The following is a 12,590-nucleotide window of genomic DNA, read 5'->3' as shown; positions in this document are numbered from 1 at the left end:
CGTGGCCCCCTGCCTGGCCCTGCTGCTCGGTGAAGACTCCTGCGCGGCTGGAGGCAAGGACTGGCACAGCCGCCCCGCGCCCTCCGGGAGCTTGTCCAGCCCGTCTGCCCACGTCGGAGTGTCCAGGGCCACGAGGCACGCCTCCTCGCCAAGGGGCGGAAGGACGAGGACGTGGCATTTCCGTGGCTGAATTGCCCCGTGACACCACCGCTTACCTGGCCCCTCTCTCCTCCCGAGGAGCCTCTGCCACCAGGGGGCGCACTTCTGCTGTCTGCCCTGCCAGGGGTGCTGTCCAGATGTGCTGGGGGGCTCCACCCTTGCCTTCGTGCCTTGTGAGGACGCCCAGGGTCCCCGCAGCCCCTTCCTCTCCCGTGGGTGCTGCGCCACAGCCCTGCGCTCCTCTCCCCACAGGGGCCCTGCGCTCAGGGTCCCAGCGGCGGCCGCCCTGCTATTAAACGCTCCCACCGCGCAGGGCTCTGTGCGCGTCCTTCGGTCCTAGGTTCAAAGGCAATGAGGGCCGGGGGACCCCTTAAGATGTTGGGGTGTGGGGCTCCTACCCCCCCTTTCATGCACACTTACCCCAGGCGGGGAGCGGGGAGCGGCAGCGGCTCCGGGAGGCGGGGGGGTGGGGGGGGGGACAGGCACAGGTGCGAGAGGCGCGCGTGCTTTCCCAGGGACACGACTCCCCCTGACATACCCCGCTGCTTCCGAGCAGCGTCTTCAAGGAGGCGGGACTGGGGGGTCAGAGGGAAGGTCAGCTGATCTCCATGGACCTTGTCCCCACTCTGGGCGCCAGGTTGTTGATCCAGCTATGGAGGCAGCTGCAGGTAGGAGCTGGAGGAGCCCCCGGAGGAGACCTCAGCAGCCAGGGGTGGCCGGAGGCTGAGGCCTCGGGACCAGGGCACACGATGTTGGGGCCTGGAGCCCCGGGACGCAGCCTGGAGGTGGGGGAGAGGGCTGGATGCCGCTACCGGCCTGGGCCACACCCTGTGCCGACGGCGCGGAGGGCTGTCCCCTGGCCGGGGGGAGGGGCGGGGAGGGAGGGGCAGGAAAGCCCCTTTTGGAGCAGAATGGAGGGTCGTGTTCTGAGTTAGGGGTTCCCCTCAGTCCTTTCAGTTAGTGAGCGCGGAAGGGGTGAGGAATGCGCCTCTCCCCCTCGCCCCTTTCGCCCAGCAGGTCTCCAGGAGGCGGCTCCCGTCGCCCTGTAAGTGGTGCCCTGGGAGGGGCTGGGCAAGGGCGGGAGGGGCTGGGGGGAACCCCTCAGCTGACAGGAGCATCTCCAGTGGCGTCGGGGTCTCCTTGCAGGAAGTTTGAGTTTAACCCAAAGCTGGGCATTGATAATCCTGTCCTGTCCCTGGCGGAAGACCGTGGCCCCTCTGGTAACCCCCTCGCGGGCCCCTGGGCAGCCGTTCCTTTCCCCGGAGACCTCGCGGCCCCGCAGGCCCCCGTCCCCTGGAGGCCACTCCCTCGGACTGGCCTCGGTTGGGAGTAACCACGGGGACAGAGGAGGCCAGGCATGTCCTTCTGTCCCGGCCCCGCTGCCCAACACCCAGCTGGGTACAAGTCCACCTGTGCCCTCCCAGAGGGCAGCGTCTGCTGGGCACAAGGTGACTAGCACTTGGGCCACATCCCTCCTCCCCATCTCTGCTGCCCCGCCCCCCAGATGTCTGGCTCTGCCCGGAGCGGCCCCGCTTCTGCCTGCTGAGCAAGGAGGAGGGCGGGAGCTTTGGCTTCCACCTGCAGCAGGAGCTGGGCGGGGCCCGCCACGTGGTGTGCAGGGTGGAGCCTGGCACCTCCGCCCAGCGGCAGGGTCTGCGCGAAGGAGACCGGATCCTGGGCGTGAACCGCCACGCGGTGGAGCAGGAAGCCTTGGAGGCGGTGAGGCTGCCCACCCCCCCCCCGCCCCCGCCCTCCGGGGCTTTGGAGAAGCCCCCGCCTGGCGGAACCGCCTCCCTCCCCTCCCCCACCTCCTGGAGTGAGGGGTGCCCCGTCAGAAGAGCTGGGAAAGGCATCTGGAGAGCTGGTTCGGGGGTGGAGAGTGTAGGTGCCAGGGACGGGACTGGCAGGGGCGCCGGGCCGCTCCACCCTCACCCACCCTCCCTCCAGGTGGCGCGCCTCATCCGGGCCAGCGGCCCGCGGGTGCTGCTGGCGGTGGTGGCGGGGCCGGCGCTCGACACGGCCCGAGCCCAGCAGGGCGACGGCGCCCTTCTCTGTCCCACCCTCGGCCCCGGGGTCCGGCCCCGGCTGTGCCACATCGTGAGAGACGAGGGTGGCTTTGGCTTCAGCGTCACCCACGGTGAGCTCCGAGGCTGGGGTGGGGGGGTCAGGGGGCCTCGGCTGGCCCTGGGCAGCCAGACTCACACTCGCTTTTGTGTGTGTGTGTGGGGGGAGGACCTCCAGAACATCAAGGCTCTTTCTGGTTGGTGCTGAGTCCTGGAGGAGCCGCCGAGCGGGCAGGGGTGCCCCCGGGGGCCCGGCTGCTGGAGGTGAACGGGGTCGGCGTGGAGACGCTCACGCACAGCCAGCTCAGCAGGCGGGTAGGCGGCTCCCCATCGCCCTCTCCCTGGCCGCCCTGCCTCGGAGCAGACGCCCCGGCCCGAGCCCCTGATCTGCTCCTGCATCCCCATCACCCCTTCCCTGTCCAGTGTGCGCTGTGCCCTCTCCCTCCCCCAGTGCCTCCTGCCTGAGCTGGCAGAGGGGCTGTGAAGGGGCGCTCGCCCCCCAGCTGGTCCTGAAGCCTTGCTGGGTCCCCACAGCTTTGGCAGAGTGGCGAGCAGGTGACGCTGCTGGTGGCAGCGCCGGAGGTGGAGGAGCAGTGTCGCCAGCGGGGAATGCCCCTGGCCGCACCCCTGGCAGAGGGCTGGGCCCTGCCCACCAGGCCCCGCTGTCTGCACCTGGAGAAAGGGCCCCAGGGCTTCGGGTTCTTGCTCCGGGAGGAGAAGGGCCTTGGTGGTCACCTCGGTGAGTGGGAGCCCGCGGGTCTGGGGGTGGGCACAGCATCTATGTGCACCTACCTCTTGGGTGTCCCTGTCTGCGCCCAGCCCTGACCTGCTGGGGACCCTGTCCGTCCCTTGTGCCTGGCCGACTTGGGGAGCCAGGGGAGGAGCCGTGCGCTTGTCTGTGTCCCAGGGCAGTTCCTGTGGGAGGTGGACCCAGGGCTGCCGGCCGACAAGGCTGGGATGCAGGCTGGGGACCGGCTGGTGGCCGTGGCCGGGGAGAGCGTGGAGGGTCTGGGCCACGAGGAGACGGTGTCCAGGATCCGAGCTCAGGGCTCCCGCGTGGCCCTCACTGTCGTGGACCCCAAGGCTGACCGCTTCTTCAGAATGGTGCGGCCGGAGGCGGGGCAGGGCGGAGGGGCCACACGCAGGGGCGCGGGCGGAGGGAGCAGCGGGTCTGTCCTCTCCGCCTCCTCCAGGTGCGCTTGTCCCCGCTGCTCTTCCTGGAGAGCGCAGAGGCCCCCGCCTCGCCCCAGAGCACCCGCTCAGCCTCCGGGGCTGAGACCGAGGACCCCCCAGGTGCAGACACAGCCCTGCCTCGTGCCCCGCGTGGCTCCCGCCAGTGCTGCTTGTACCCCGGGCCTGGCGGCGGCTATGGCTTCCGCCTCAGCTACGTGGCCAGCGGGCCTCGCCTCTCCATCTCCCAGGTGACGGACGCTCACGGGCCTTCCCTCCTGCGGGACCTGCCTCCGCTGCCTCCCAGGCCCTGAGAGGGTTCCCTGCGCTGCCTCTCACCCCGCCTCCAGGTGACTCCAGGGGGCTCGGCTGCCCGGGCGGGGCTGCAGCAGGGCGATGAGATTCTGGAGGTGAACGGGCGCCCTGTGGACGGAGAGGACGATGTGGACAGGCTCCACCAGCTGGCCGAGGCCGAGCCACCGCTGTGCCTGAAGCTGGGGGCCAGGTCTCCGCGGGGCTGGTAAGCATGGGTGCCCGGGGCGCTGGAGGTGAGGAAGGAGAGACAGCGGGACTATGAGCAGCTGGGGAATGACCAAGCGGAGCCAGAGAGGTGGGCAGAGCAGGGGGAAGCAGGGTGGGGGGCACGGAGGGTGGGGCTCTAGGCCATGGTCCGTGGGAAGAGAAGGACCATGGAGATGTACCATTCCTGGGCATTCCAGGGCAAAGGAGCTCTGCTGGCCCTTGAGTGACCTCCCCCTCCCTCCCTGCTCAGGAGTGGGCTGTAGCCGCGGATTGCCGGAGCGCTCCCCTCCTCGGCCCAGGCCAGGCCAGTAGCTTCCCTGCCTCCCCGCTGGAGCGCGTGGGAGCTGGAACTCTGGACGCTGGAAACAGTCACAGGCTGCCCAGCCTCCCTACCTTCCCAGCCCACCTCCCAGAGGAGGGTGTGGTCAGAGGCCTGCGGTGGCCCACCCGGCTGCTCCCCTCGGACTCCAGACTCCAGAGGAAGCCATGCGGGAACCCAGGACGCTGTGCCCCAGGATGAAGTTCTGCCTGCGATGAGTGCTGTGATTTTGCGATTTGTAAAACAAAATACATATTTGGTCTTCAGACGCATTCCTGGCACAGAGCTCCTACAACCCTTGGAATTTCCTCGGCAATTAGAGCAACCAAGGGGTCTTTTGTGATTCATAAAGTGCTTCTTGCAACCTAATTTTGTTAATGAGGTGACTTTTGGAAGCCTCTAAGGATGGGGAGGGAATGGTTGCCAGGGGAACCAATGGGGTTGAAACTTTCTGCCCTATCTCCCTCCTCACCCTCCTTCCTGGGCTCTTGGGAGGGGAGAGGGGCTAGAGCGTTAATGAACCCCCAGTGATGTCATCAGTCATGCTGCTGTGATGAAGCCTCCATAAAAACCCAAAACACGTGGAGGTGCCCGGAGGGGAGGGGGCGTCCATGGCCAGGGCAGGCACTCTCGTGCTCACGCCCGCTCCAGGCGTCTCTACCTTCGGGCTGTTTCTGAATTGTACCCTGTATAATAAACTGGTAATCGAGTAAGTAGGCTGTTTCCCTGAGTTCTAGGAGCCCCTCTAGCAAATGGTAGGGGGTCGTGGGAACCTCTGATGCATAGCCCGTTGGTCAGAAGCGCAGAGGATGGTGTCTTGTGGAACTGAGTCCTTAACCTGTGTAGAGAGTGTCAGAATTGAGTTAAACTGTAGGACACGGAACTGTAGGACACTGAGTTAAACTGTAGGAATGCCCAGGAATGGGACGTCTCCATGGTCCTTCTCTTCCCACGGACCATGGCCTGAGTTAAACTGTAGGACATTGAGAAGAGGTGGAGAATGTCTTAGTGTGGGAAAGCCCCTCCACGTTTGGTGACCGGAAGTAAAGTTGTACCGAGTGTGTTCTCATAGAAAAGAGAAACACAGACTTTTCCCTTGTCGGTGGGCCGTGGGGCCCGCTAGAAGCCATCTGGAAGTTGCCCTGGGCAGGACTCCAGAACTCCTGGATGGATTGCAAGAGTTTGGAGACCAGTCACACTGTCCCTCTGTGAGCCCGCAGGACTGCGGGCTGTGCCTGACCACTGCTGGCCTATTACAGAAATGACCTTCCCCCCATCCTGCCTGCCTGTGTTAGTGTGGGTGAGGGTCTGAGGCTATTGTTCAAAGGGACAAAAGGAGCCCCATGCTCAAGGGGTGGGAACCTTTTCTCTGCCCAGGGCCATGTGGATATGTATAACATCATTCAAGGGCCACACGAAATTATCCTCTTAAAATTAGCCTGCCCAGCTGGCGTGGCTCAGTGATTGAGTGTCGCCCTATGAATAAGGAAGTTGGGGTTCGATTCCTGGTCAGGGCATATGCCCAGGTTGTGGGCTCAATCCCCAGTGTGGGGTGTGCAGGAGGCAACCGATCAATGATTCTGTCATCATTGATGTTTCTATCTCCCTCTCCCTTCCTCTCTGAAATCAATAAAAATATATTTGAAAATAAAAATTAGCCGGCTGTATTTGGTCAAACATTTAATTAACTCACCCCCAATGCCTTGGCAGGGCCCGACCATAGAGGCCTGCAGGGCTGGACGCTCCCACCCCTGCTCTAGGTCTCAGACCTTGTCAGATTTCTCTCCCATCATTCAGTCTTTGGGCTACTGGGTCAGCCCAGAACCACGATGTTCCCATGAGAGGCACTCATCTTCGCCAAAAAGCTTCAACCATAGTTTTGTTGACTTCTACACCAAGGCGGCTTTCTTGCTGGGCTCCAGAGGCCCCGGAGGCTGTTTGCTACAGCCACACAGGTCCAGGGGGTTGAGTCCAAGCTGCCAGAGCTGCTCCCGGTGCCTGGCGTGGAGTCTCAGCCCCACGCCACCCCACCGAGGCTCCAGGGCTCTCAGCTTAGCCAGGAGCTGGTCCAGGCTGCCCTGCAGACACCAAGCCTCAGGCTCCGGGAAAGGGAGAGGGAGCGTGAGGGGTGCCCAGGTGGGTCTACATGCTTTCCTTGCCAGTGTTTTTTAAAGTGATTGGTCTTAGTGGGTGGGCATGGTTGCATCCCCTCAAGATAGAGCAGAGTTCCCTGTGGGGAGCTGCTTCTCTTGCCCCTGGTCTGCGGTGATGGGGGAGCACTGGGTATGGGTGGCTGGGTTCAGAGGGTGAGCTTACCTGTAAGATTTCCTCACACTTGGCCTCCACATCTGACACGTGGGTCTGGAGCTGAGCCCGAGTCTGGTCCCGCTCCCTGAGGGCCTGCTTGGCCACTCCCTGCGCAGCTGCAGTCTCTGCCTGGCGCATCTCTGGGGAGTGGGCAGAGGATGAGAGAGGACAGGATGGCGACACTGCCCTCGAACAGTCTCCAATGGCACACAAAAGGGGGACTTGAGTGGGATTCTTCCGGATTCCCCCAGGGTCACTGATTCCCTGCGGTCACTATAGGGAGTTGAAGTTCTATTGGGGTGCAGTGGAGAGACTAGAGGGCTTGGGACAAGAGACCTGGGTCCCAACTCTGCTTGTCACGTACTCCTGCGTAGCATTGGGCATGCCTCTCTCTGAGCCTCAGTTTCTTCATCTTTAAAGAGAAAATGTCACACCCTGGCTGGAGAATTGCCCCATACACAGAAAGGTTGTGGGTTCCATTCCCAGTCAGTGCACCTACCTAGGTTGTGTGTTTGATCCCTGGTCAGGGCACATATGGGAGGCAACTGATTGATGTTTATTTCTCTCTCTCTCTCTCTCTCTCTCTCTCTCTCTGTCTCTCTCTCTCTCTTCCCCCCTCTCTAAAAATCAATAAACATATCCTCAGGTGAAGGTTAAAAAAAAGAAAAGAGAGAATGTCACACACTTCGCAGGCTTGTAGGTGTGATTGTGCATGTGAAGTACCTGTAAATAATGATTTTATTGAAATTTGAGGTCAGGCAAAGAATAGGGAAGGAATTCAGGGTCTGCCTGGCAGGTAAGCAACTCTTGAACCATCTACAGCTAAACTGAAGCTATTTTAGGAAAGGAAACTTTGAAGCCTGCGAGGTAAGAAACCGTGTACGCCGTGCTGACCTATTTCAGCTCTAGCTGGTAACCAAGAAGGAAGAAAGCAAAAACTCCTGTTTTTAAAATATACTAGTATTTGCTTATTTGGGAGGTTTATTCATTTATTTAGCGAACAGTTATTTAGGATCCACCATGGTGCAGGGAATGCACCTCTGTGACCATCTCCAGCATGGTGGGCTTTTTAAAAAAATACATTTTTATTGATTTCAGAGAGAGGAAGGGAGAGGGAGAGATAGAAACATCAATGATGACAGAGAAGTATTGATTAGCTGCCTCCTGCACGCCCCACACTGGGGATCAAGCCCACAACCCAGGCATGTGCTCTTGACCAGAATCGAACCTGGGACCCTTCAGTCCACAGGCTGACGGTCTATCCCCTGAGCCACACCAGCCAGGGCAGCATGGTGGGCTTTGGATGGGATTTACTGAACTTCCCCAGGGCAGGCAGAGTGCAGGGAGGAGGGAGGGGGCAAACATGGTGGAAACCCCCTAGGCGTCTGCCTCAGCTAGACAGGGTGGGGGAGTCAACTAGAAAGGCCTCAGCCCAATGTTTTTTAAATGACCCAATGGGAACAGCAAGACCTAGGCGATGTGTTAGGAAACAGGCGACCAAATAGCACCCAGCCAATGAGGAACTGGAGGAGGGACTAAATAAATAGGCTGTGTTCCCTGCCCCACGTGTGTGCCTGTGCAATGGGCCACCACTCTCGTCAGTGTTATTAAACGACTCATTTTCACCCTAGCTGGTTTGGCTCATTGAATAGAGTGTCGGCCTGTGGACTGAAGGGTCCTGAGTTCGATTCCGGTCAAGGGTGTATGCCCAGGTTGTGGGCTTGATCCCCAGTAGGATAAAAAAAAAAAAAAAAGCTGACAGAATAATCTAAACTTAGAAAAAAGTCTCATTTTCACCATGCTTCTGTTTCCCAGCCCAACATTTGAAATTCGGACAGATGGGCCATTTCTCACGATGGCGTAGGCCTTGAAGATATGGAAGTAAACAAGCCACACATTTCCCTGAGTTTTGTTGTCTAAGTCAGCCAGACTAAGGGAATATGTTTTGCTTAGGAAAGATGCAGTGGTGGGAGGAACAGCTGGGTTTGGAGAAGCCATTGAAAGGGGAAATGGGGTGAGAGACTTGTCTTCTTTACTTAAGATTAAAAAAATTTTTTTTATTGATTTCAGAGAGGAAGAGAGAGAGAAACATCAATGATGAGAGAGAATCATTGATCAGCGGCTTCCTGCAGGCCCAACACTGGGAATTGAACCCGCAACCCTGGCATGTGCCCTTGACTGGGAATCGAACCCTGACCTCCTGGTTCATAGGTAGACGCTCAATCACTGAGCCACGCTGGTCAGGTTTCACTTAAGATTTATTAAAATCGCCGAAGCCGGTTTGGCTCAGTGGATAGAGCGTCGGCCTGCGGACTGAGGGGTCCCAGGTTCGATTCCGGTCAAGGGCATGTGCCTGGGTTGCGGGCATATCCCCAGTGGGAGATGTGCAGGAGGCAGCTGATCAATGTTTCTCTCTCATCGATGTTTCTAACTATCTCTCTCCCTTCCTCTCTGTAAAAAATCAATAAAATATATTTTAAAAAAAAAAGATTTATTAAAATCTTAAGGTAACTTAAGATCTTCGACATCCTGGACCCGCTGTTCTAGTCCGCAAAGGCAGGAGAGGCCGTGGGGGAAAGTGAGTAAAGAGCCAGGACTGCAGTCTTCTGGAGAAAGACCCCCTTAGTCCGCCTCAGGCCGACCTCCGTGGCCCTCAGCCAAAGGCTAGGGGACGGGACCCTACCGAGCTGCGCCCGAAGGCCTCTGTCTTCTTCCTCCCGCTGCCTGCCGCGGGCCTCCACTGCCGCCCGGAGCGCCTGGCACTGGCGACGCATCTCTGTGGGGATGCCAGGTGGGGGGGGGGGGAGGAAGAGGGGCATTGTGGGTGTGAGTGGCTCTGCTTAGTCCCGTGGGACCAGACCACAATGACCTTCATGGCTCTCGTGGTGCTTCTGGGGAGCGGAGGGGCCCCAGAACCTGAGAACCGCGCATGGACCAGGCCCGGCGTCCATGCCAGCTCAGGACGGGGGGCAGCCTGCCCCTGCTCCCTCCCATGGGGTGAGTGAAATTAAGGCGAGGACTGCGTTTTGTAACCCACAGAGCATCCACAGGCGGCATCAGGCATCCTGGAAGGCCCCTTCCCAGGGCCTTCCTCTCCTCCCTGTAGGTCCTGCCTGGTCTGGCTCTGCTGGGAAGCCTGAGACCAGCATGGCGGGTGGAAGCCTCCGGGCCTCACTGCCCTGCATCCTCTGGCCTCTGGGCTGTCCTCCCAGCCCCCCTGCTGCCCCCCTGCTTGGCCGACCACCTACCTGCATAGACGGCCTTCCCGTCCCTTCGGGCCTCCTCCAGCTCAGCCTCCAGCCCTTGCAGCCTCTGCCTCAGCCGGTCTTCTGAAGCCATGGCCCGGCGCGCCTCACCCCTCCGCAGAGCTGGGAACGGGGCCAGAGCTCTCAGGACCCACAGGGGGCCCCACTGCGCCAGCCTCCACGGGCCTGAGGGACTGACTCTGCCCGCCTCGCCTCCGGCACCTGGCAGCGGGCTTCCAGTCGGTCTCATTCTGACTGCCCATCCCCGATCTGACAGGCGCTTCATTGCTAAGAGGCAAAAACTCCCTTTCTGTTCTGGCTCCTTAGCCCTCACTGCCCACCCCTTCCTCACAATCCCAATTTGTGACTATCTTTCCCTTTAGGGCAGCGGTTCTCAACCTGTGGGTCTCGACCCCTTCACAGGGGTCGCCTAAGACCATTGGAAAACACATATATAATTACATATTGTTTTTGTGATTAATCACTATGCTTTAATTATGTTCAATTTGTAACAACGAAAATACATCCTGCATATCAGATATTTACATGACGATTCATAACAGTAGCAAAATTACAGTTATGAAGTAGCAACGAAAATAATTTTATGGTTGGGGGTCACCACAACATGAAGAACTGTATTAAAGGGTCGCGGCATTAGGAAGGTTGAGAACCACTGCTTTAGGGGCTGTTAGAGATCAGCTCAGTCCCCACCCTAGCTCCAGCCCTCCAAGCCCCAAGGATAAAGAAATTGCCTGGCTGGTGTGGCTCAGGGGTTGAGCATCGACCTATGAACTAGGAGGTCACAGTTCGATTCTGGTCAGGGCACATGCCCAGGTTGTGGGCTTGATCCCTCGTGTGCAGTGTGCAAGAGGCAGCCGATCAATGATTCTCTCTTATCATTGATGTTTTTGTCTCTCCCTCACCCTTCCTCTCTGAAATCAATAACATATATTTAAAGAAAAAGGATACAGCTCTGGCCGGTTTGGCTCAGTGGATAGAGTGTTGGCCTGCAGACTGAAAGGTCCCAGGTTCGATTCAGGTCAAGGGCATGTACCTTGGTTGCGGGCACAGCTGATCGATGTTTCTAACTCTCTATCCCTCTCCCTTCCTCTCTGTAAAAAATCAGTAAAATGGCCGAAACCGGTTTGGCTCAGTGGATAGAGTGTCGGTCTGCAGACTGAAAGGTCCCGGGTTCGATTCCGGTCAAGGGCATGTGCCTTGGTTGTGGGCACATCCCCAGTAGGAGATGTGCAGGAGGCAGCTGATTGATGTTTCTCTCTCATTGATGTTTCTAACTCTCTATCTCTCTCCTTTCCTCTCTGTAAAAAATCAATAAAATATATTTTAAAAAATCAATAAAATGTATTTAAGAAAAAAAGAGAGAGAGAGAAAGGATACAGACATGCCCACCGGCTCACTGTGATGGCCCTGAGCTCCCATCCTTCTTACCGAGGAGGTCTCGGAGCAGCTCCTTCTCCAGCGCTGCCAGCCTGCCAGCGGATTCCGCCTCTACACCTGCCCACAGGTGGCAGAGCCTTAACTTCCCGCGGCCTCAGCCCCTCCCTGCCCTGCACGCTCCGGGCTCTCTTCCTACGCGAGGGCTCCCTGGCGGCAGCTTCTACTGGGTTCCCCACAGTCCCCCCTGCCCAGCACAGACATGTGGAATGAATGTGCAGGAAGGCACAGAGCCAGAGAGGGGCTCAGGGAGGGGTGGGTGCCAGTGTCCCCACGCTCCCAGCTTCGTGGGAGCTGGATGTGAGGATATGAAGGGGAGGTCAGGAAAGCTCCATCCTGCCCTGGCAGGTTTGGCTCAGTGGTTGGAGCATCGGCCTGCGGACTGAAGGGTCCCAGGTTCAATTCCGGTCAAGGGCATGTACCTTGGTTGCGGACACATCCCCAGTGGGGGGTGTGCAGGAGGCAGCTGATCGATGTTTCTCTCTCATCGATGTTTCTAACTCTCTATCCCTGTCCCTTCCTCTCTCAAGTCAATAAAAATGTTGTTGGTTTAAAAAAAAAGAAAGGAAAGGAAAGCAAGCTCCATCCGCTGTGCAGAGGGCTGGCTTCTCTCTGGAGCACCGCTGCTTGGTCTCCGAGCCCGAGCGGGGGGAAGCCGGGACACCCGCCTCCACCACCCGACTCACCAGGGCCTGCACTCCTTTTCTTCGTCTGCGCTCCGGCTTTCATCCTGTCTTTTTTGGTCTTAGGTGGCATCTCCGTGCTGTCCTAGGGGAGGGGGAGTGGGACGTGTATTTAGGCCTGGGCATAGGGGTGCTTTCCTGATCCCTAGATTGAACCAGGAGTCCGAGGAAAGGGAGAGTTCTAGGCTCCAAATCCGTCTTTTAGCCTTTTTCCTTGGTCTCCTGGGACCCTGAGGCGAGGCTGGCATCCGGGGATGATGGCGCTGTTTCTCGCTGCACGCCAGGCTCTAGGCACAGAAACCACTCCTCTTCATCCTCTTTTGGAGAAAACAAATCCCAGTCCCTGGTCCCTTCCCCCTTCCCAAGATCTTGACCCTGCCCCTTCGTACCTAGCGGACCCTCTCGGCCTGGCCTCCGCTGTGTCCCTGGGGAGGGAGCCTCGCATGGGTGGGGAGGGGAGAGCAAAGGCCCCACCAGCGGGAGCCTGAGGAGGAGCCCCGGGTCTGGGAGCCAATCTAGGGCGCACGCCCTTCGGGGGCAGGACGCAGCTGGAAGGCCGGGCTTCCCGAGTCTGCGTGTTGCCCAGGCAACGGGAAACAAGTTCACCAGAAGGTGGAGCGACTAAACACAAAGCTTAAGGCGCCAGGTGCCGCGGGCGGGTTCCCTC

The 12,590-nt window shown here is 59.3% G+C and overlaps 2 protein-coding genes across 10 annotated transcripts; one reads left to right on the top strand and one right to left on the bottom strand.

Annotated features, from left to right (window-relative positions):
• The first annotated feature begins 204 nt into the window (after positions 1–204).
• NHERF4 (NHERF family PDZ scaffold protein 4) lies at positions 205–4,946 on the top strand. 7 transcript variants are annotated; one of them, XM_059707641.1, is made up of 12 exons: positions 205–332; positions 716–827; positions 1,177–1,204; positions 1,284–1,379; positions 1,664–1,878; positions 2,107–2,296; positions 2,401–2,537; positions 2,757–2,961; positions 3,130–3,326; positions 3,416–3,643; positions 3,743–3,912; positions 4,165–4,946. In XM_059707641.1, exons 2-12 carry the CDS (start codon positions 768–770, stop codon positions 4,175–4,177), a joined length of 1,539 nt encoding a protein of 512 aa, XP_059563624.1. In that variant the 5' UTR covers positions 205–332; positions 716–767; the 3' UTR covers positions 4,178–4,946. The 7 variants fall into 7 exon arrangements, with proteins under 7 accessions (XP_059563624.1, XP_059563630.1, XP_059563629.1 ...); XM_059707647.1 differs by having other exon boundaries at positions 1,174–1,204; XM_059707646.1 differs by lacking the exon at positions 1,284–1,379.
• A 1,036-nt stretch (positions 4,947–5,982) lies between these two features.
• CCDC153 (coiled-coil domain containing 153) lies at positions 5,983–12,331 on the bottom strand. 3 transcript variants are annotated; one of them, XM_059710929.1, is made up of 8 exons: positions 12,313–12,331; positions 12,130–12,210; positions 11,927–12,008; positions 11,235–11,300; positions 9,789–9,908; positions 9,224–9,316; positions 6,550–6,680; positions 5,983–6,311 (listed from the first exon to the last, which is right to left on the bottom strand). In XM_059710929.1, the coding sequence occupies exons 2-8, from the start codon at positions 12,169–12,171 to the stop codon at positions 6,123–6,125; spliced, it is 723 nt and encodes a 240-aa protein (XP_059566912.1). In that variant the 5' UTR covers positions 12,172–12,210; positions 12,313–12,331; the 3' UTR covers positions 5,983–6,122. The 3 variants fall into 3 exon arrangements, with proteins under 3 accessions (XP_059566912.1, XP_059566911.1, XP_059566914.1); XM_059710928.1 differs by lacking the exon at positions 12,313–12,331 and having other exon boundaries at positions 12,130–12,299; XM_059710931.1 differs by lacking the exons at positions 11,235–11,300; positions 12,313–12,331 and having other exon boundaries at positions 12,130–12,302.
• Between the last annotated feature and the right edge of the window lie 259 nt (positions 12,332–12,590).

The sequence above is a fragment of the Myotis daubentonii genome, chromosome 9 (genome assembly GCF_963259705.1).
Source record: "Myotis daubentonii chromosome 9, mMyoDau2.1, whole genome shotgun sequence".
NCBI classification, from domain to species: domain Eukaryota; kingdom Metazoa; phylum Chordata; class Mammalia; order Chiroptera; family Vespertilionidae; genus Myotis; species Myotis daubentonii.
Note: the sequence above shows the minus strand (reverse complement) of the source record. Positions and strands in the feature narration are given on the sequence as shown.